The sequence below is a fragment of the Cupressus sempervirens genome, chromosome 4 (assembly GCF_028749045.1).
Source record: "Cupressus sempervirens isolate cs-2001-9-10 chromosome 4, ASM2874904v1, whole genome shotgun sequence".
NCBI classification, from domain to species: domain Eukaryota; kingdom Viridiplantae; phylum Streptophyta; class Pinopsida; order Cupressales; family Cupressaceae; genus Cupressus; species Cupressus sempervirens.
In genome coordinates, this window is record NC_143121.1 from 579,380,403 (window position 1) to 579,403,094 (window position 22,692).

General features: G+C 37.5%; 1 protein-coding gene, 1 non-coding gene and 1 pseudogene across 2 annotated transcripts in view; all 3 read left to right on the forward strand.

Annotated features, from left to right (window-relative positions):
- The window catches only part of LOC149562527 (triacylglycerol lipase-like protein), a 61,183-nt gene extending 41,000 nt beyond the window's left edge, over window positions 1-20,183 (forward strand). Inside the window, exons 4-5 of the mRNA XM_089826003.1 lie at window positions 9,713-9,822; window positions 19,560-20,183. Coding sequence (XP_089682129.1) covers window positions 9,713-9,822; window positions 19,560-19,767 — 318 coding nt within the window. The 3' untranslated portion in view covers window positions 19,768-20,183. The remainder of the gene's footprint in view (window positions 1-9,712; window positions 9,823-19,559) is intronic.
- Window positions 551-1,811, forward strand: LOC149562528 (18S ribosomal RNA; annotated as a pseudogene).
- Window positions 2,514-2,667, forward strand: LOC149562529 (5.8S ribosomal RNA). The gene has a single exon (XR_016364312.1). It is a non-coding gene; the product is annotated as a 5.8S ribosomal RNA (ribosomal RNA).
- Window positions 20,184-22,692: the final 2,509 nt, after the last annotated feature.

Genomic DNA, 22,692 nt, shown 5'->3' on the forward strand with positions numbered 1-22,692 from the left:
TTTATTAAACCTGCAATAGAACCAGAGCATTAGATATAAATGACAAAAGATCATGCCTTAATGATTAATAATAGATAATACGGCTTGTAGCTTCTTGAATTTCATATCAATGCTGGAGAAAGGGATCTTCCTGAATGAGATGGACCAAAAACATGAGAATAAATTTCTGCTTGAGCCCAACTTTCAGTTCTCTCCGTTTCAGATGATACTGGCTTGATTTCTTTGGGACAATATTGGGCTTCTTTCTTACAAGAGACAACACGTTCAGAGTGCTAGAAGAGATCTTTACTACCTTGCACCATTATTGCAGTTATTTGGTACAATAAAATTTTGAGATTCAAGGCTTCCTTTCATTGTCACCTACTTCACAAATATTTCACCCATCGCACAAGTATGCCTTTTTCTCTTGACAATATACTATCTTGTTGATCCTTGTCAAAAACATACCGGGCATTCATATTCCAGTTTCTTCTATTAAGGTAAATGCACAAACTCTGACTCTTTGCTGACATGGTACATAGCATATGAATTTTTCATTGAGCATTTCTTTTATAAAACTGATCGCAAGTATCTCAATTTATCCTTTGATTTGGTGATGTCGTATTCTTGTAAATATTTTATCTGCAAAGCTTCATCTTATTGTTGTATTCATAAACAGGTCACACCGCTATATATTCTCCATTTTACAATCACTAGTTGATGCTCCTTATCCATATAAGAAAAGCCGCCCACTTGGAACTCTCTATACCAATTTGAACTCATGGCCATTATATTCAACCACCTATACAACTGGTGTCTTCATTAGCATGGAATAACGCGATAGGAGTCTGGTCCTGTTCCATTGGCCTTCAGGACCGGAGTAATGATTAATAGGGACTGTCCGAGGCATTCGTATTTCATTGTCAGAGGTGAAATTCTTGGATTTATGGAAGACGAACCACTGCGAAAGCATTTGCCAAGGATGTTTTCATTAATCAAGAATGAAATTTGGGGGCTCGAAGACGATCATATGCCGTCCTAGTCTCAACCATAAACGATGCCGACCAGGGATCGGCGGATGTTGCTCTAAGGACTCTGCCAACACCTTCTGAGAAATTAGAGTGTTTGGGTTTTGGGGGAGTATGGTCGCAAGGCTGAAACTTAAAGGAATTGATGGAAGGGCACCGCCAGGAGTGGAGCCTGCGGCTTAATTTGACTCAACATGGGGAAACTTACCAAGTCCAGACATAGTAAGGATTGACAGATTGAGAGCTCTTTCTTGATTCTATGGGTGGTAGTGCATGGCCGTTCTTAGTTGGTGGAGCGATTTGTCTTGTTAATTCCATTAATGAACGAGACCTCAGCTTGCTAACTAACTATGCAGAGGTTCCCCTTCGTGGCCAGCTTCTTAGAGGGACTATGGCCTCCTAGGCCATGGAAGTTTGAGGCAATAACAAGTCTGTGATGCCCTTAGATGTTTTGGGCTGCACGCGTGCTACACTGATGCAACCAATGAGTTTCTCTCCCTAGCCCGAAAGGTTTGGGAAATCTTGCCAAATTGCATCGTGATGGGATAGACCATTGCAATTATTGATTTTCAACCAGGAATTCCTAATAAGCGCGAGTCATCAGCTCGCGTTGACTACATCCCTGCCCTTTGTACACACCACCCAGCGCTCCTACTAATTAAATGATCCGGTGAAGTGTTTGGATCACAATGACAACGACGGTTCTTGTTGTCAACGTCACGAGAAGTTCATTGAACCTTATCATTTAGAGGAAGGAGAAGTCGTAACAAGGTTACCGTAGGTGAACCTGCGGTAGGATCATTGTTGATGCGAGACCCTGAATCGTGTAGGGGATGGAGCTAGCCTCCTCCCTGCTCCCAAAATCTCGGAGACGCGCGGACACTTGGCCCTGCAACGATGTGCTGGACAGCCAAGCTATGGTTCCAGCGGCGTCAAGGTCGAGGGTCACATCGAATGTCGTGATCGAAAGTGTGGATTCCCCGCAGGGCGAAGAGACTCGGATGTAATCTAGATTACAATTGGTGCCTTCGAACAACGTCTGCATTAGAGCAAGAGGTCCCAACTCGGTTGTAGTTCAGAGGGGGTTCGGGCCTTGTCCCCCGTTGAGATTTCATGGCCCGATCGCGTGCGCGGCGTTGTGCCAGGGATCTATCGTTTTGACGGTGGCAAGTCGAGACTGCCGCAACCCCCTGTTGCCTTGCCTAGGTGTGTTAACTTGTCGCTTGGAGCGTTCTATGTTTAGGATGGTTGCACTCGCGTGATTTGCGGGGTAAAGGCCCCGTCCGATGACACGGCTCTCCCATGCGTCGACTACCACCTTTGTGAGGTGATGGGGCGGGGACACACCACAGTGTTCCTCGTCGCACCCATTGGGTGCTTGGGGTTCAGGATGTGTCAACAGCCAACACGCGGGTGCATCGCGCACCTTAGAAATCCAAAGAATGAAGTGCGATCCAGCGCCTTGCGCACTTAGGTCGCCGAAAGACAAAAACATAACAAAATCACGACTCTCGGCAACGGATATCTTGGCTCTTGCCACGATGAAGAATGTAATGAAATACGATACTTAGTGTGAATTGCAGAATCTCATGAATCATCAAGTCTTTGAACGCAGGTTGCGCCCGAGGCCTCGACCAAGGGCACGTCTACTTGGGCGTCGCACTACAAAATTGCCCTCCCCAGCGAGGAGCGTAGATGGCCGTCCGTGTCTGCAAGTGGCACGGTTGGCTGAAATGAGCACGAGGTCCATTGATCTGTCGCGACAAGCAGTGGCTCCCAAAGGTCGGCGTTGGTTTGCGCTGATCGAACGATTCCTCGTGAGGAACTTTATTCTGGGTCCAGTAGCCCGCCGCAGTGCAGGCATGTTGCATCTCTACCGCATCCCCAAGTCAGGCGTGAATACCCATTGAGTTTAAGCATATCAATAAGCAAAGGAAAATAAACTTACTAGGATTCCCCTAGTAACGGCGAGCAAACTGGGAAGAGCCTAGCATGAAAATTGACGGCCGCGCCTGTCGAATTGTAGTCTGTAGAAGCGTCCTCAGCGACGGACTAGGCCCAAGTCCCCTGGACAGGGGCGCCAGAGAGGGTGAGAGCCCTGTTGGGCCCGAACCCTGTTGCACCACGAGGCGTTGTTGACGAGTCAAGTTGTTTGGGAATGAACACCCAACACTCTTGACAATTGACATTAAAGGCTTTGTTGGGACCTACATGTGTATCGTCTTTATGTAATAACCTTAGCCCCATATTCATATTTTGCATGTCATACCTGCCGCCAATTAACATGCTGACAACGTGAAGCAGAATTTTGACCGCTGAAGATATACACTAACAACAAGAATGAGTAGTTCATTGTTATTGCAAATCTTCATTGAAGAAGCAACATGTCTGGCTTATTAGATTGAACCTCCAATGATTCATATAGAGATTGACTTTCTAAACATCCTGCGATTCTATAGATACTCGTTGAAGTTGCACGCTCCATATGTTATAAAATGTGGACAATTTTAATGTGACTTTAGTATTCACAAAGGATATCAAATCAACTGCACATATAGTCAACTATAAATTATAAAGTTTCCAACATCTGAAGATCTCTTAATTCATGTGGACATTGCATTCCTGTTCTAGTGGTGACCATACAGCTTGTGAAAAGAACTTATTTTCCAAGAGAGGTAATACTTCCAGATTGTACAACAATGAAGAGTATTTCAATTATATCTTACGGTATTGCTAATAATGCAATGTAAACTATAGCTTTAAAATCAATGACAATTTAGTCAATTAGTGATTTTTTCAAAAGGAGGTGCCCATTTTTTTTTAAAAATGGGGCTCCATCAGTGGCTCTTGTTGGGGACATATGCCCCTTGTGGGCACAATGAGCATCCCAGCTATCTCTGTGTGAAGCAGACCAGCAAAAGACAAAACAAACAGCAGCAATTAGTCCATGTAGTAATACCAAAAAGATTTCAAATAAATATGAAAAAGAAAATGGAAAAAGGAACAGAGAATCCCCTGAATGTCCTGATTGGAAGAATGGCTTCAAGTATTGTCCATGAACAGGAAAATCCAACATGTATCTGTACGTATCCTGCAAAAAAAGAAGAGTGCTGTCCTGCCTTTTCTAAAATAATGAATGGTCCTAACCACAAGACCTCAAATTTACTATGTTTACCTTTATCTTGATCTTTGGCATTCCATTTAAAAACCCAATCACCTATCTTGAAAGATCTGTTTTAAGCCTTTTTATCGTGGAGAAATTTGACTTGCTTTTGTTTGTTGATATTCTGTTCCTGTGCATACCTCATGGCCTCATCAAGTTCAACCAACGCATTCAACCTTTCTTCCATAAAATCAATATCTTCCAGTCGATCTTCATTCATAAATTTATAAACTGGCAATAAATTTCTGAGATAAAGTCTTGCTTCCTCATATTAGACTAGGTTGAAAGGAGAAAAGCCAGTATACTTTTTAGTTGTAATCCTGTCAGCCCATAACGCCAAGTTTAATTTAGAATCCCAAGCATGCTTGTTATTATCCAACGTTCTAATCATTTTGAGGATATTCTTGTTGCTAGATTATATCAATATTCCTGCAAAAATCAGAAAGCAGATTAGACCTAAAACACATACCATTGTCTGCAATAATATTTTGCAGAACTCGAAACCTAGTTAAGATATTCTTCGTAAGGAACTTAATCACAACCTTGCTCGTGGATTATCGGGTAGCTATGGCCTCTACCCATTTGGTGAAGTAATCGGTTGCCACCAAGATCCAACTACGACCTCCGCTCGATTTGTCACTTATCTCTCCTATAAAATCGATCCCCCACATCTAAAAGGGTTCTTCTGCTTGTAAGGTCTTTAAGGGAAGGGCACCGTCGTATTTTAGCTTCCTAGAAAACTCCTGGCAAGCTTCACATTTTCTTACATAGGTATGACAATCCTTAAAAAGCTGTGGCCAATAGTACCTTACATGTAAGATTTTATGCACTGTAGTCTTTTCTACAAAATGGCCAGCACAAACTCCTTCATGCATTTCTTTGAGAATAGTCTCAGATTGATACATATCTAAACAGAAAAGGAAAACCCTATCTTGATTTTTCTAGTACAAGTCACCCTAAGTTAGGACATACTTTGCAACTTGAAGCTTAATGGTTATTTTTTGATTGTCATTGAAGTTTCCATTACATTTCATATGACTTAAATAGAAAACTATATCACTGTACCAAGGACATCTTTCGATACTAACGCTGGTATGCTTGAGATCAACTTGTTTTACTTGTGCAGCTTCCAATTTTGTTTCTGCCATGAGTTTAGCTAAGCCCTACCCTCTGACCAATTTTGTAATTTGAATATGAATGTTAAACTCTTAAATTTGATTTATCCATCCACATCTTTGTCCACTATTTTTTGATTGTCTAAATATGTCTTTAATAGCTGCATTAGGTACATAAGCAACTATCTCTGCTTTGCTTTGTTAAGAGCATAGGCTTGTTTTTTGTTTATGTCACAATTAAGCTCGGCGGCTTGCAAACTTTTTCTGAAGAAAGCAATTGGCTGTTCATGACCCTCTTCATTCTTTTGTAGCATCACTACTACTATAGCATGGTAAGACGCAAAAGGAAAAAAAGGCTTCTTAAAATGAGGAGATTTAATTGCCTTTTTATTGCTGCGAATGTGTCTATGGCTTCATTGTTCCATGACGTCTTAGCCCCTTTTTTCAACATCTTAGCTATTGGTTTGATGATTTCAGAAAAGTTGGATACAAACCATCTTGCAAAATAAATTTGTGAAAAAAATGATTCAATAGCTTTAACTATTTTAGGTATTTTAATGTTATCGATGGTGGCCACTTTCTTGGGATCTATTCTTACACCTTCCTTAGATACAATATGTCCTAAAAGCTTCCTTTTGGTTACTTCGAAGTGACATTTTTTGGGATTGAGGGAAATTCCATATTCAAGGGCTCTTATAAAAAAACTCTCGAAGTGTTGACAGTGGTCTTTTGCTTTCTTAGAGTAGGCAGTAAGGTCATCCTGATACACTACTAAAATAAAATCGATCCTTCAAAAGTGACTTCCGTTGCTCTCTAAAAAGTGGCCCCTGCGTTAGTCAAACTAAAGGGCATTTCTGGCATAGACATAAGTCCCCCAAGGAGTAGTAAATGTTGTTTTGTATTGTTCAAACTCCTTGACTTTAACTTGGTTGTACCTTGAGAAACCATCCATCATGAATAGTAACTCATTTTCAGTTACTTTCTGTAAGAAAATTTCCATATCAGGTAGAGCATAATTATCTTTAAAGTATGAAATATTTAAGTTTCTATAGTCCACATGTAGCCTAATATCACTGTTTTTCTTCCTAACTAGAACGAGATCAGATACCCAGGTTGAATGCCGTATAGGTTTAATAATTCTGGTTTCTCTTAATTTAATTAATAATTTCTTCATTTTGGAGGCTAAAGTTGGATTGATAGGTCGTTGTCTTTGTCTAAAAGGTTTAGCATCAGGCTGTAAAGGTTTCTCATGTTGGAACAAAGTCCTTCTATTGGCTTTCAACTTGTGGTAACTCCAAGCAAAGACATGACTATATTTTCTTAACAGTGAAACCAAATCAGACCTTATTTTAAAGGATAACTTTCTACCAATGAAAACATTTTTAGGAGCATGTTCGGTTCGTAAATTAATTTCTTCAACATCATTCTGAACTTTAGTAAACTTGCTCTTTTAAAACTTTCTTGCTCATAAAAAATTCTTTACAAAGCTACTAAAGCTTTAGGAATCTTATTTGTTTTAAGCTGAACTATTTCTTTACCAAATAAGACTTCCTTACCATCTTGTTCTTGTACATACCCATTCCAATCAATGTTTTGATCTTCATAATTTTCCTCGCAAGTCTAGAATCTCCAATCAATGTTTTTATCGTACTTGCCAATTTTGCACATTATCAGGTATCAATGGCCTATTCTTCATCTCCACCTACACAATTTCATCAAGGAGAAAATCCTTGTGTCTAATTGCGAGGTTAGCCATTACATTAGCAAGGAAATTACTAGATCTATCTATCCATTTAATGGAAAATGCATCAAAGTATTCTATTAAATCCCAAACATAATTTCTATATTGTTTTAATTTAAGATATCTAGTTGTAAACTTGTTTCTGATTTGAGATACAATTAAATCTGAATCGCTTAGAACAAAAAGCAATTTAATACCATGTACTTTTGCAATGTTTAGACCAATGATTAGTGCTTCGTATATAGAGGTATTATTCGTGCATTCAAAATTCAGTAAAAATGAATATTTGAAGGTCTTAACCGATGGTGAAACAAAGATGACACCAGCCCCATTACCTTCTTTGCTGCATGCCCCATCAAAGCACATTCGCCATATGTTACCATGATTTTCCTGCACATGTACTCCAATCGGGTCAACAATATTTAAAGCTGGTGTAGTTATACTTTCTTGAAAGTTAGCCATATTAGAATCGCAGATTAACATCGGAATCAACATTAAAATCTTCAACTAAGTAATATGATCTTGGCTTCCTTTCGATTCTGATTTTTTTGCCACCTCCTAGTATAGTAGCATAAGATAAATCTAGCTAAACGTGTCCTCTGACCACATTTGACCATTGTCGAGATAGTAATATGCCATAGTTTGTTGGATTTTCTACAACAGTATTGTCAGTCCTATGTGAAATCTGAGGAAATGCAGGAAATCTAAATTCAACATTCTTCATAATACCAACTATAGGAACAGATCTATTATTAATAGCATAACATTTTCCATAAGGAGTGTCCACTTTTAGACCAATTTCCTTTATTACATTATCATACATATTGTTAGCCATTTCTCCAGAATCAATCATGCAATTCTTAACTAATCTATTATTAATCAACAAAGTTAAATAAAAAGGATCCACTTGATTAGGGCTTTTATTTAATGTAGTCCCTAAATACACAATAGGAGATTCCTCATTATCCATCTTATCATTTTCATCATTTACATCTTCTACAATAGATATAGTCTTCACGGTCTCCTTCTTGTAATCAGGAAATTTCATCATTTCCATTAGCGGGACATTAATTTTTAATTGAGACAATGCATGATCCATAAAAGAGTGACAGTTAGAAGCTTGCTTACAAGTATTCTGCTTGATCGATTTCTTGGTTATTTTAGGAGGCTGAAAGCTGTCTACTTGTTTAGTTTGGGTCTGATTACTGACCTTCCTTGATGTATCTCCTTGCTGCGTCGCTTTTGCAAATATGCCAACAAGATTACCTTGATCCGTACCAGTGGGTTTATTTCTTCGTTGGTACGTTTGTTTGGCATGCTCAATAGCTGCAATACTATAGGCTTCTCTTTCCTCATTTGTCAACCTTGTAAGATTAGGCACTTCCTCTTCATTAGAAAACACCTGCTGAACATGATGATGTTGATTAAGTCTTCTTGAATATAAATCTGAAGCACGATCCTCATCACAATACTCTTCATCATCTTTATCCCATAAAGGTTTGGATGACAAACTATTAATTGTATGTCGATCCTCCATCTCTTGGTTTTATTCCTCTAAACTATATTGTGCAACAACACAATGTTCAGGTGTGTGAGGTAATCTGCAAATTCCACACCATGCTTCATCTTCAACTATGTTAACTTTCTTCAACGGATCAGGATTATCCTAAACATGATTTGGTCTCTCTGGTTTTTCATCTTTCCAATCTGTATTATATGGCATGCCATGTAACCTCGGTCTGTCATTTCTGTTTTGCCTCCTCTTTATATCCTTAAGCATATCCATAATCTCTTTTAACTTGTCCTTTTTGGGGGCTTTAGGATTATACAACTTTACATCATCTCTCTTGTTTACTCTACCAGCTGCTTTTCTGTCATTCTCTATTGTTGTGGATATCTTGAAAGCTTGTGGTAGAGAACTAGGCCTATGAGGCCTTATCTCATAATGAGTCTTACTATCAAATGCGCTTAGATAAAAGTCAATAAAAAAAGAATCCACCGGCCTGATTTCCCTGGGATTCTGTTTAACACCTTGTTGAATCTTTTGTTGAATTCCGAGACTGACTCATATGATCACATTCTTTTCGATGCTTGTTAATTCATGTGGAGTAAATGACGTATCGTTGTGGCCCCTGAATTGCTCTATGAATTGACAAGTCCCTTAATAGCAAATTGATGACGTATCATTGTGTCTTTCACAGTAGCCTTCCTTACATCTCTCCTCTACTATTAATATAGGTGCACGTTGGCTTGATTGGTGGCCTTGTAGAGCATGGGCAGCCTGATTTCAGGTTCCTCACAGTGTGCTCAAAGAGACTATCAGCATTGTAAATGTCTTAATCAAGTTTAGGTCAATGGAACTTAATCATATTTACTTATCTTGTTACAGTAGCCAATCTATGTACACATACTATTTTTTTTTCTTATTTAGTCATGGTACCATATGGCTCAATCAACATGGCAGATTTTTGGCCATATTACCTGTATTCTATGCATGCAATGCAGGATTCCCTTCATATTCTTTGGAATGAAAGTCTGTGCTTTTAAAGCCAGAGCATTGGTTATAGTCTAGATTGACTGTTTGAGAAACTTGTATCGAGTGAAGCTCTTTTGTAATTCGATCAGTTTCAGGTCTTTTTATGGATGCTACAACTGAAAGAAAACTGATATACTTGGGTGCCTGCAGATGAACAAATCTCATCATGTAGAGCAGGAGCAAATCAAGAAAATAGTCAATGCTGGACATGTTAGCTATGAAGCTCTTGCAGCAACTGCAGCAACCTCCCTAATTGTTGGGTATGTCTATAAATTTTATTTGTTGACAGGATATTATTTAGGATCAATTTAGTGCCAATATTTTTATTGCTTTGGGAGGTCCTTTTCATTTATTCACATTCACAAATGGGATTAAAATGAATATTTGTATACCAAGATCCTTTCCTAATGTTTCTCTTGGATTGCTTTAATGTTTGTTTTAAGTTTGTGCTGAATATATTATGTATTATTTCTGCCCTGATCCAAAATTACACCAATTTTAAACAATACATTACTTGTCAGATTATAATCAATTTTTTTGCAACAGACAACTTTAGAATGTAAATGGATTACTGGTTTTATTGCTTTGTATCATAATGGACAAAGGCAAAGAAAGGATCTAGAAAACTAAGGTCCCACAAGGGTAGGTCTTTTGAAGCTTCCACATGCTTGCTGGTTCCTATTTCATTGCTTCTCAGACTCTTGCAATTTTCTTTGTTCGTTGCATTTTTAATAGTAGTAGATTGTAGCAGTCTTTCCTCTAAGACCTGAAAATCCAGTTGAACCTTTCCTATGTTGGTTGTATAATATTCTGTAGGGAACTGATCTCAAACATATTCCTGCTGATATGGTATTGGGGTGTGTGGGGCTCATGGAATCGAGGGTCAAACATTGAAACATAGTCTAGGGCTATCAGGTGACCTGATTAGAAGATAAAATCATGCTTTCTGTTATACCAAAATATTTCTCACCTCTTACCACATTTCAGCAGTGTCGAATTCTTAAAAGTCACCAAGAAGTCCTCTCCTAACGTTGGAAAGTATGGCTTCTATTCATTATGACAGTAGGGGAAGAGCAATTTTTTTGACTTCTTAAAAGTCACCAAGAATCCTTTCCTAATGGAGGAAAGTATGGCCTCTTTCCCTTTATGACAGTAGGGGGATTTTTGTTTTTTCTCCATTTACCTAATCTTTGTTTTCTCATATAAATAAAGCTCAAAATTAAGACAAACATAGGTATTATGAATTTTTGGAGAAATTACAGAGGGAAACTGGCTTGCCCTGAGTTACCTATTCAAATACTCGTTCTATAAAAAAGTGGCTCTAATTTGTGTAAAAGACCAGGTTGATCATCTAACACCTCTTCTTGGGAATTGGTCTGTGAGACAAAAGACGTTCAATTTTCTATGATGAATAAAGGATGAATGATGTCATCCAGAGGTGTATTAGAAAATATGGGAAAGTCAGAGAAGTGACAAAATGTACGGTCTTTCTTGTTTCTACACACAAAACACTCAATACATATCATAAATATAGGAAAATGCCTTCCATCTCCAAACAGTTTTGCCTAACTCTAGAACTAGTGAGTTGTTTAAACCAACTCATAACAAACACAATACCTTCAAAGAAGAGACTCTCTCAACTGTCCACTTCGTGTGATTTTCTGGATCCTCACACGAACCCTTCCAAGATCCATTAACTGACTTACTCTGGTGCTTTTGTTCAACACTATGCTTGTACATCAGGGAAGTTATATTGAAATCAACATACATATCACAAATCTAAAAAGCACATTGCATAAGAGCACATTGTTCTTAATTGTAGTCATTGTTATCCATTGCTGTCACTCAATCTCAAATACCATAGACAACCATTGCTGCCACTGGAAGCTGGCCTATTCTTTAGTCATTCTAGCACGATATGGGAATGGAACATTGGTTAATGTAAAATTTCTTCTTATTCGCACAACAAAGAACACTGAAAAGAGAATCATTCATGTTGCATACTACTGTTCAGATCTTGCTATCTAGATCTTACTGCACATGATCACCATAGCCAATGGATGCATTCATTGATCGATCTTCCAATGAAGCAAGCCTGACAGAGGGTCATGACGACTTAAGGACCTTCACACTTATTTGCTCTCCAATCCCTAGGGGTCCCCCTTTTAAGAACAACTTTTGATGGTGGGATCCTTGATTAACTTACTTTATACTAATTAAATAGCACAAATGAATTATTTTAATTTCTCACTTAGGACCTTATTTTATTTAATTATGAAGTCCTGGGTCGCATAATGATAAAATATTAAATTATAATATTACACCAAAGTCAAGTAGAACGCTTCTAGAGTTCCTTATTCGCTTACCCATTAGCTTGCAGAAACTTGACTGTCTAGGCTAATGGTTCACCCTGCTAATTGGGTAGGAAGGGGACATTACAGGTGTCATGTCTTAACCATTACAAGATAGATAGAAGCTTGTATAACAATTAGATTGCAGCCTTTTTCCTAGTCAAATCGTAATCCTTAGACTTGAGTGATGGAATAAAACTGTGATTCTGTTAAGGTGTTGATTAACAGACTCAGGTGACAATGATCAGACATAAAAATAAAATCTGAAATATGGATAAATTCATGGGCTATTCTCCTGCCTCCTGCAATTTCTCTAAATACTAAAATATAATCATACTAATATCAATAAAAGTTAAAAATTATATTTAAAACAGAGCAGAAAATAAAGGGATGCGTCCTTTGAGCATGACAAGGTATATGAGAGGGAATGTCAATAATCGAAGGGGGGAATCATCGTTTCAGAAATTCATGGAGTAATAACTAACAAATATAAATTAGATAAGTCTGGAAATAATTAATTATTCTTAAAAGGCAGCAATAAAAAGTTATGACTCATTTCTTATTAAGAGGTGTGACTTTCCATAGTTAAAGATGTAAAAGAGGAGATCAATTCAATTGACAGGGGGGAGGATGGAAAAACAAGAATTCAATCTCTAATCAGAAGTGCAGATCTCATTTGAATAATATGGCAGCAATGAGGAGACGTGACCCCCTTTAAATGGATGTCTCTTTTTAAAGAGACCTTTATCCTCAATAAAATAAAAAAGTATTAAAGGGATGGAATGATCAAGGAAGAAAGGGAAGAATAAAGAACTTTTTTTCAAATAAAAGGCATCAAAGAGCAGATCAGATTGATATAAGATATATCGGCTTTCAGGCAAACAGAAAACTTGTGATTTGACAATTAGTTGGTATGCAATGTGGATAGATGTTATTATATATCTTTGATCAAGAATTAATAAACTTGTCAATCTATAATGTTTCTTTTATTAGTAAAATTTATCTCAAGGCATTGTATGTGAAGTGGAATAAAATAAGTTAGGTAGAGGCAGCAGGCTGGTTACCTCAAATTAAGTAAGCCACTTGTTGTTGTGGATTTTATTCCACTACAACATGCAAAATCAAACACTCAATGTTTTGAGTGAAACACCAATTGTTCAATCCTCTCTTGATATAAGGCCATCTCCCATGCTAACCTTGTAGTGTAAGATCAGAAAATTACTTCAAGGTTCCATCTTTTGTGGACACCTGCTCAATGAAATAATGTGATTTTTTGTAAATCACTTAGGGGACTTACTCTATTCATTCAATGGATATCAACTTTTCTACTTCTAAAGATTTGGCTTTACAATGTACAATGAAAATAGATTTTTGATCTTTCTAGCTTATGAGATATATTAAATTTAAACTTAAGATTAAACTTAAACTTACTAACTTCTATTCACAAGCTTCATTTGAATTTGATGCACTCTTGAACTTGACATCGTTGTCACGAGGTTGAATTCTTGGACTTAATTTATCGAATTTGTTTGATCTCAATCTGAATTTTCTTAGGTGATCATGATGCCAAATCCTCTCCTTAAACTGGAATTTGCATAAAAAAGAGGATTCAAAGCTGGGTGGAGATTCCTCTGATAGGAATTTTCATGGCAGAAATCCTCTAATCAGAGGAATTGTGCCAGAAATCATAATTTCAACTCAAGAGGCAGGAGGATTTATATAAATATAACATTTAGGTCTTAGTTAAATACCGTCAAGATGTTTGATATAGGTTTCAGCTTCATAGTAGTTATTATAACGATTCTAGATTTTGGGGGTTTACAAAAAATCCCAGCCTTAGTCAAACTTTAAGGTTCAACAAGCCTTAGCATAGCTAACTCCCACAACCTATCCTGGCTTTCTAAGGTCAAATTGAAGCTAGAACAAGGATTTTCTAATGATTCTTACTCATTTCCTCACAAACCACTAGATGCCAACTCCATCTTTATGACTAGCTTAGCCCAACTTTGCTTACATCCCAGAGAGACTTGACTTCTAGCAGGCCAAAATTGCACAAACTCACTTCCTCAAATAGGAGACTTGAAAATTGCTACCAACCACAACCATCTAAGACAATTACCCCTATTGCTAAAGAAAAAAGAGAGGGATCCCCATTTGCAATGGGGCCATGGTGTGAAAACCTCACAACTATTATGAAGTAATTGGTAAATATTTGCTTGTTATTAATAGAGACTGAGAGATCTATATACACAAAAGGATAGAACAATGTTTCCTTCAGAAAAAATTGTTAAGAATAGAAACATTCTATTCTAGCTAAAAGAAAGCTAATAGATAAGTACAAACTAACTAATATTAGGAACATTCTAATATTTACAATAGGTTACAAATAAACAACCATTAACTAATAATAGAAGCTTATCTATTATCGTAATACCCTCCCTTAATGGTTAATCTATCCACAACATCAAGCTGTCTTCTGAATTTAACAAACTTATCAGGACCAAGAGGCTTGGTGAGAATGTTTGCAATTTGATCCGTGGTAGAAACATACTGCAAGTCCATTCTCTCGTCTTCAACCAGCTGTTATATGTAGTGACAATGAACATCCACATGCTTGATTCGTTCATGGAAGACTAGATTCCGTGCTAACTTAATAACGCCTTCGTTATCAACAAACAAAGTGGTCGGTCTTGCTGGTGACATCTGCATATCCCCAAGCATCCGATGAAGCCAAACAACTTCAGAACCTGCCTTGATTGTCCCTCTGTATTTGGCCTCTATAGAGGAGAGAAATTGCTTGTTGCTTCTTAGTGGTCCATGTGACAACACCGAATCCCAAACTGAACACATATCCAAAAGTTGACTTTTTATCTTCAACAGAGCCTACCCAATCTTAATCTGTGAACCCACTGAGTCTAGGATTAGTACTTTGAGAGTAAAGAAGTTTTAAATCTATAGAGCCCTTCACATAACGACATAATGAAGCACACGCTTTGTTGCCATCCAATGATCAACCTTAGGAGCTGTCATAAAACATGAGATGTAGTTGATTGTGAAGCTGATATCAGACCTAGTAGCAGAGAGATAGATGAGGCTGCCCACTAGTTGCCAGTGATGATCAAATCATACACATAAATAATCAAAAGGATGATGTCACTGTTAGTAGTCTTGATGTACAAATTTGAGTTTGAAGAACTCCTCTAGAAGCCTTGATCACTGAGGTATTTATCAATTTTCATGTACCATGCCCTAGGGGCCTATTTCAAGCCATAGAGAGCTTTTACTAATCTGAGAACTTGATGTTCTTTACCGACAACCTTGAAACTAGGACATTGCGTCATGTAGACCTCTTCGTGGAGATCACCATTTAGGGAAGCACTCTTGACATTCATCTGATGGACCTTCCGGCCAAACTATGCTACCATCGCTGGGACTAATTTGATTGTGCTCATCTTTGTAGTAGAGGCAAAGGTCTCCTCATAATCAATACCCTGACGTTGAGAAAAACCCTTTGCAAGTAAACCAACTTTGTACTTATCCAAAGTACCATTAAATTTGTATTTGATCTTGTAAACCCATTTCCAGCCAATGGGTTTCTTCTCTGGTGGAAGATCAAAAAGGACACAGGTGTTATTCTACAATAGGCTCGGGTGTTCAAATGTCATGACTTGTTCCCACTCTGGGATTCCTTTAGCCTCAAAATATGTTTGAGGTTCAAATGCACTGTGAATGTTGGCCATGATAGCAAAGTTAACAAACTTTGTAGGTTTGCTCTTCTTATGAGCAGTTCTCCCATCAATGAGCTCATCATAACAAAGATCAACAAGTGTCTTAGCCCACCACTTAGGTCGGAGAGGAGAATGACCAACATTAGTGTCAGGAGATGCTCTATGATCAAGTTCCTCATCTTAAGAATCTATATCAAACTTAGGTGAAGCATCTACAAATCTGGGTGATCTTACAAGAGAAGCTAGAGGTGTCTGTACAGGGATCACTGGTATAATTGGAGCATATGACTTCTATTGAGAAGACTGCTGAAATCCAAACTTGCTGAAAAGATTGTTGAACATCTATATCATAGAGGAACCCAAACCACTAGTAGTAGAGGGGATTGTGAACTCATAATCCTCCTCATCATCATCCACATCAATCAAAGTGAATCGAACAAGATTCTGAATGGTCATGTCTAGATCAAGAGTCTCGGGTGCTACATCCCAAAGCTTTTCGAGCCCCTTCTTGTCCTTAGGATCCTTCTGTGACAACAAGCGCAAATTGTTGTGAATGAAAACAAGGTCTCCTTTTTTTGGAGCCAACCAGTTGCGTTTGACTGAGTGGATAAAGGAGTAAGTACTCCAATTCCGCTCAGTTGCAGATGAGCTGGCAACCTAAAGAGAAATTAAAAAATAATAAATATCAATACAACAATCAAGATAAATTCAAAGAATTGAGACTGTTAACTTTAAGCTTAAGAAATCAACTTTAGGTGCTAAATTTTACAAACTTACTTGGGATAGAACCTTTATGGCAAGAGGTTGGAGGTACATGAAGGCTTGCCCATGAAGGTACCACCATTTGATGGCATCCATCCTGCTTTGGTCTGCTATAGCAACAGGGTAGAAATTCTCACTTGAGATGAAGGCAACAAATTCACTCCTCACAATTGCCCCAATCTTTGGATCTTGGAATATTTTAGCTAGTGCCCTCTTATACCCATTTGCAACCTTTGCATCTCTAAATTGTGGTACTCTACTTGGAAGGTGAAGTACATCTGCACTATAGTACCTGGGGATAACAAAAGACAATTGAACACTATCAAATATCAATAGCACAAACATTGGATAACATAAGCGCAAGCATTTGATAAGCACCACAGTATCTTGGGATAGAGCATATGCAAGGAGGTGCAAAGGTGTGGTCATCTTGTTCCATTGACGATGAACAATTGCTTCGTTGTCCTAAGGATCATTCTCCCTCCTTTGTATGACCTAGGATATGGGATATAAATTATAATAATAATTAGTGATTATGTCAATTTAAACTTTAGAATCTAGAGATCTCTCAAATAAACAATTGTTGTAAAAGAGTGTAAAACTTACCATTTTAATTTTTTCCAACATAGTGTCCATGGAATCGTAAATATCCCAAGGCATGGCTCATCACTGCCTGCAAAGCGAAGCATTGCCATTATTGGATCGGTGACTTCTAACACATAACTCACAAGATCCCACCAATCCTCATCTAGCATCATTTTTATTGTGTGAGAGACAAAGCAGGTTTCAGCAACCTAAGAACATGTTAAACTCAAGTTAGTAATACATTTAAAAATTAAAACATGTTAATGTAAACAACAAAAAATAAATAAATTATGGAATCCAATAATATATAATTGAATATTAAATATACAAATTTACCTTAAATTATTCCAAGTCCTAGAAACTCCTAAAAATTGCTTGTGACATGTGGTGATTTGTCACAAACATTTGAATCTCTTAAGCTTCCTCATATATCTTTTTCACCCAATCTATTTCGGTGTCAATTGATTTCATCATAGAATTGAGAGAGTGGACAGTGCATGGTGTCCAAAAGATATGAGCATATCTAGACTCTACAATTATCCTTGCAGCCCTACAAACTTTTGCATTGTCCGTGACCACTTGGACAACATTATCAGGACCCACCAACTCTATGGCATCAATGAGAATGCGTGAAATAAATTCTAAATCTTTCACTTGCCCTTCACAATCAATTGCCTTCAAGAACATCAATAACATTGATCAATGGACAATTTCTACAATCTTTCCCACCATCTGAAATAATAGATACCTGATTGAACCCAAGAATCTCTTATTGGTTGAAGTTCAACCTCTATAGATTTCCTCTCATCATGTAGTATGGTAGTGCACAACTTCTCATAACCAGGTTGTCTATAATCACGGGGTGCTTCATTTATTGCTTGCACCATCTCCCTAAAATAAGGTGATCTCAAAAAATTAAATGAAACAACATGTGCAATTAAACAATGTCCAATTTTGTGATTAGCAACATCTCTCAATTCATTTTGGAATGCCCTATCTAGTGGGCCTCTCTTGTGGGTGAGTGGAGATGGGTCTACATCTTCATCATTTGTAGTTGGCATAGACAAAAAAGGATGTGTTCTTGTGCTTGTTTGATTGGATGGTGGTGCTGGTGTATTTGTTCTTTTGGAAGCACCACATTTTGCTTTTGCAACTGCTCTATCAGCATCTTCTTGCTCTTTTGCTAACGCTGTTATTTGTGCAGCTGGTAATCCCTTCTTATCTTCCCCACTACCTTAACACATGTTAATTCCTTCACTTGCAGGGCCCAAAAAATGTAGTTTCACTTGAGAATAGGAGCTTCTATGTTGTATATTGCAATATTTACATTTCCATATGTATGCCCCACCCCCAGGACATTGTGTGACTCGTTGTGTGTCTCCATAAAGGAGACTCTTATCAATTTTGAAGCTTGGTGATCCAGCCCCACCCACTGAGACTTGACTACTCATTGTTCTATTCTTGCAATTTAGAAAAAAAATGATAGAAAGCCATGCTTCACACATACACAAAAATTTGAAAATTTGGAAAACTAGAAATAAATCAATAATCTATGAAAGAACTAAAGAATATGGTTGAAGTGCATACCTTAAACACTTATTGCAAGGTATTTGGTGCTCCACAACTGATCTTCTTTGAATCCAAGCACTTTACTTCAAACTAGCAATTACGAGAGAGCAAAATGGAGAGAAAGTGTGAGTGTAAATGAACTTGCATAATGACTTAAAGGGTCGTTTTTAGGGTTTGGACAAAGAAAAAATATTTAAAAACTTCATTGGGCCCACTTTTGAATCTTTTTTTTGCTCTGTTTCATGCAGATCGGCAGTGGATCATCGAGGATCTGGGCAGGATCCTCTATCTTGCCTGTGGATCCATCAGGATCTGTGGGCCGCAGTACCTGACAGATCCACAAGCAGGATTGCGGATTCTGCCCAGATCCTCACGGATCTGGACCCGGATCGGACCCGAATCCGGGTCCAGTGTCCAGCATGCAAATCCAGTAACTAAGCTAAATCAGAAAGTAAATAGTTTGATCCTAATGAAATGTTATAATTTTTTATATGCTGCAAATATTGTTCTTATCAACAAAATCATTGTTTAGTAATTTGCCAGTCTTATTTCCTTTTGATTAGCTGGTGTGATAAGAAAATAATTATAAATCAACTCCAGTTTGACATTTTTCATTTGTAATAAATATTGTATTAATGACAAAGTGCACATTAAACCTGTCTGATGTGATAAGAGTTCTTTTTAAGGTAAAATAATATGAAAATATTACTTGCAGAGTGTTAGGCTTAGCCAACAGGAATATCCTTTGTGATGGTAAAGGTATAAAGTAAAGATGTTCAGAAAGCCTAATAGGAATTTCAAAACTATCATATTCTATAATTGCCCTTTTTTCTCAAAGTCGATAATTAGGTTGGTGCTTCTATTACTGTGCCTGACAATTTCTTATCTGCCTGTGTGCTGTTGGATTGTCATTATTCTGTTTTCTTCTATTCAAGTATATTTTGTCATTTTGTTCTGTTGTTGTCAAATGGAACGAAAATAATCTTTGGTGTTGCATGACAGTTATGGGCTTGGCTGGCGAGGTGGTAAATGGCGTGCCAACAGAATATTCCGTAAGCAGCAGCAGCAGAAGATTCTGGGATTGAGTAAGCCTCAAAAGTGGCGGTTTTTGAGGAAACCTTTTTCACAGCTACGAAATTCTGAATCTAAGATGGAGCCCAGAGTCACAAGCATCAATGGTTCCAATTCTGAACAGGCACAACTATACTAATATACGTCTTCTTTCCAATCTATTTGTGCAAACCTTTCATTTTTATTTTATACTCTATAGCACATTCTTCCTATATGGTTCCTAAGGCTTCAACAAGCGACTAATTCTGGAATTAGACATACATCATTTGAAGTTATTTTGTTAATGCTTAAAATATTTCCTTAAAGATGTAGCTTCTTATTTCCTTTTATAAGAAGTATCACACTCAAAAGTTAGGACATTCGCAGGAAAAATTGTCAGAATATGCTCAATCAATAGCCATTTCAGGGCAATTGCAAGATCCAAGTGTCAAATATGCATGTCTACATAAAAAGTTATTCCATGGGAATCAACTTGCCCCAACTTGCTGTTCAGTTTGCAAGTGTGTAGTTAGATCTTTTAATATGCAAAAGTTCTCTTATCTTGACCTAAGTGAATATGAATGTTCTTAGGGTGCTTTGGGATATTCATTGGTTTCATTACAAATAGAAATATCAAATGTATGGTAGTTTAACTTATTGATTAGTGTAGTAGTTCAGCAAATGAGAAGTGTACACATTAATCTTAAATTGTACGAGTGAAAAAAATTTAGTAATTGCCATTTCTGGCTAGGGACTAATTGGCAAGCTAAATTTGTATGCTTCTAAGAAGACCTCAGAAATTTGTAATTATCTACTCATTCAATTAATGTCTTCTCAATTGTTTGCTTCTTAAAAGTTTACTTATGAGATATATGGTTACCATATCTTGAAATTCGATATTTTTAGCATTGTTGAAAACTTGAAATAATGCATTCTAGATTTGCATTAGACTACTGAATACAATTCAGTGTCTCTGCGTCTTCTATATAAATCTCACAATTTGGAATTTTCAGAGCAAGATTGTCTTTCTTACATATGCCTCTAATTTAGAAATAGAGAAGATTCATAAACTGGGTACCTGCTGTCAAACCTTAAACTAGAGCAATTTGAGATAAGTAGGAGATGATTTCCACAGCAAGTCAAATTGTGATATTGCTATCAGGATTTAACTGTGATTTTTGAGTCAAACTCATTGACCCATGTTTCATGAGTAGTGATTCAACATGAATCCATCTCTCATGAGAATAAATGGAACACTTAGCACTCAAAAATCACACAGTTAAATCCTGATAGCAATATCACAATTTGACTTGCTGTGGAAATCATCTCCTACTTATCAATTGATGAGCTTAAGGGGCTTTCTGATGAATGGTTCATAAGACACAACAATTGGTGAAGGTTTTGCAAATGGGGTTGCAAGCTTTGGGTTTAACCATGGAGGAAACTCCGTTGTTAAGCATGCTCAGGCTGGAGTAGTACTGGGATGGGTGACCTCTCGGGAAGTCCCGGTGCTTCACCCTTGTGAGCATCACCTAGATCCAATGAGTGCCAAGTGTTCCATTTATTCTCATGAGAGATGGATTCATGTTGAATCACTACTCATGAAACATGGGTCAATGAGTTTGACTCAAAAATCACACAGTTAAATCCTGATAGCAATATCACAATTTGAGATAGTTCTGTCACATGGTACAGTCAAACACTGGTGCTTTTTCAGATGTGTTCTAACTACTTTTTGATGTGATATTGATTTATTTATTTATTAATACATTATAATTTTTGGCCTCATGTAATGCCTCTCCAAATCTGACGAGTTGGAAACATGATCTGCAAATAAACTAGGATAATAATACATCTGGTTGGTCTGAGCTCAAGTAGTAAATCAATTAGCTTTTGTAGGAAAGTTACAAGTTCAAATCTTCAAAATACATTTTTTAAGTACTGATTTGAGTGATTATTGTAGTTCCACGGGGGCCAAAACCCTTGTCTTTAAGTGCAAGTTATTTTAGAGACTTAAAGAGGGGGATGGCAATAGGGATGTTTGTGAGCACATCACTGCCAACAATAGAACAGGGAGATTTCTGGGATGCTTAACATAACCAGGGAACAATGTTGAGACTTCTCCCTCTACCACTTATTGGGGACATTGAGGGATGATCTTGAGACAACTTGGGATACTAACCCTATAGTATTAATGGGTCTTCTCACATCCCAAATCCTGCAAAAACTATTACGTACACCCTCCTTCCTAGTTCAAATCACCGACACTCTCATCATTGCCTTTAGTAAGAGCAAGATTGTCATGCCCAATAAGTCCCTACCTTAAAGGTATAGACATTGGGGATCCATTTTTGCATTTAAAACAAGAAAACGAAACATCACTCCTTAATGAGCCATTCAAAGTTTCATCCGAATTTTAAATCTAGGGGTTCCCCAATCCTAAACCCCACTTACACATGACACGACTCAAAATTAAGTGCCTATAAGTTAATCCCCCCAACCGTAGTCACCAAATGAAGTAATGTTGTTGCTTCCTAATTCAGTAATGGTTAAATATATTTACAAAGAAGTCTTTTAATTTGCTCTAGATGGTTCTTTCTTCTCCTACTGGCACCATTACTTTCCTACACCTTATTAACACGTTTATAAGTAAAGTTGGATAGCAATACTATATCCTATTAATTGCTAGCTGAACATCTTTAATTTTAATTGTGTAACAACCCATCATATAATCTCAATTTGTATTTAATAAATTACTCATTAGATATGGTACTGATAATGAAACATAATGCCAAAAAGACATATACAAATATTTCTACACAATCATGTTATTTATCACTTAGAAAGCAATTAATAGGGGACACGAGCCTCGCCTAAAAGCCCCCATCCCTAGACCAGAATCATTTCCAAGACTTATGAACAGCTAGGGGGCGTTCCCAACCCGTCCTCTTTTATTGAGAAACTCAGGGACTTCAGAAATCTTGTTTGGGGATGCCCTTTCTTTGGGGACGGTTGGGGAATGCCTTGGAAGTCCCTGGAACGGATGGGCGTCCCCAATGAGATAGGCAACACCAACACTTAAAAA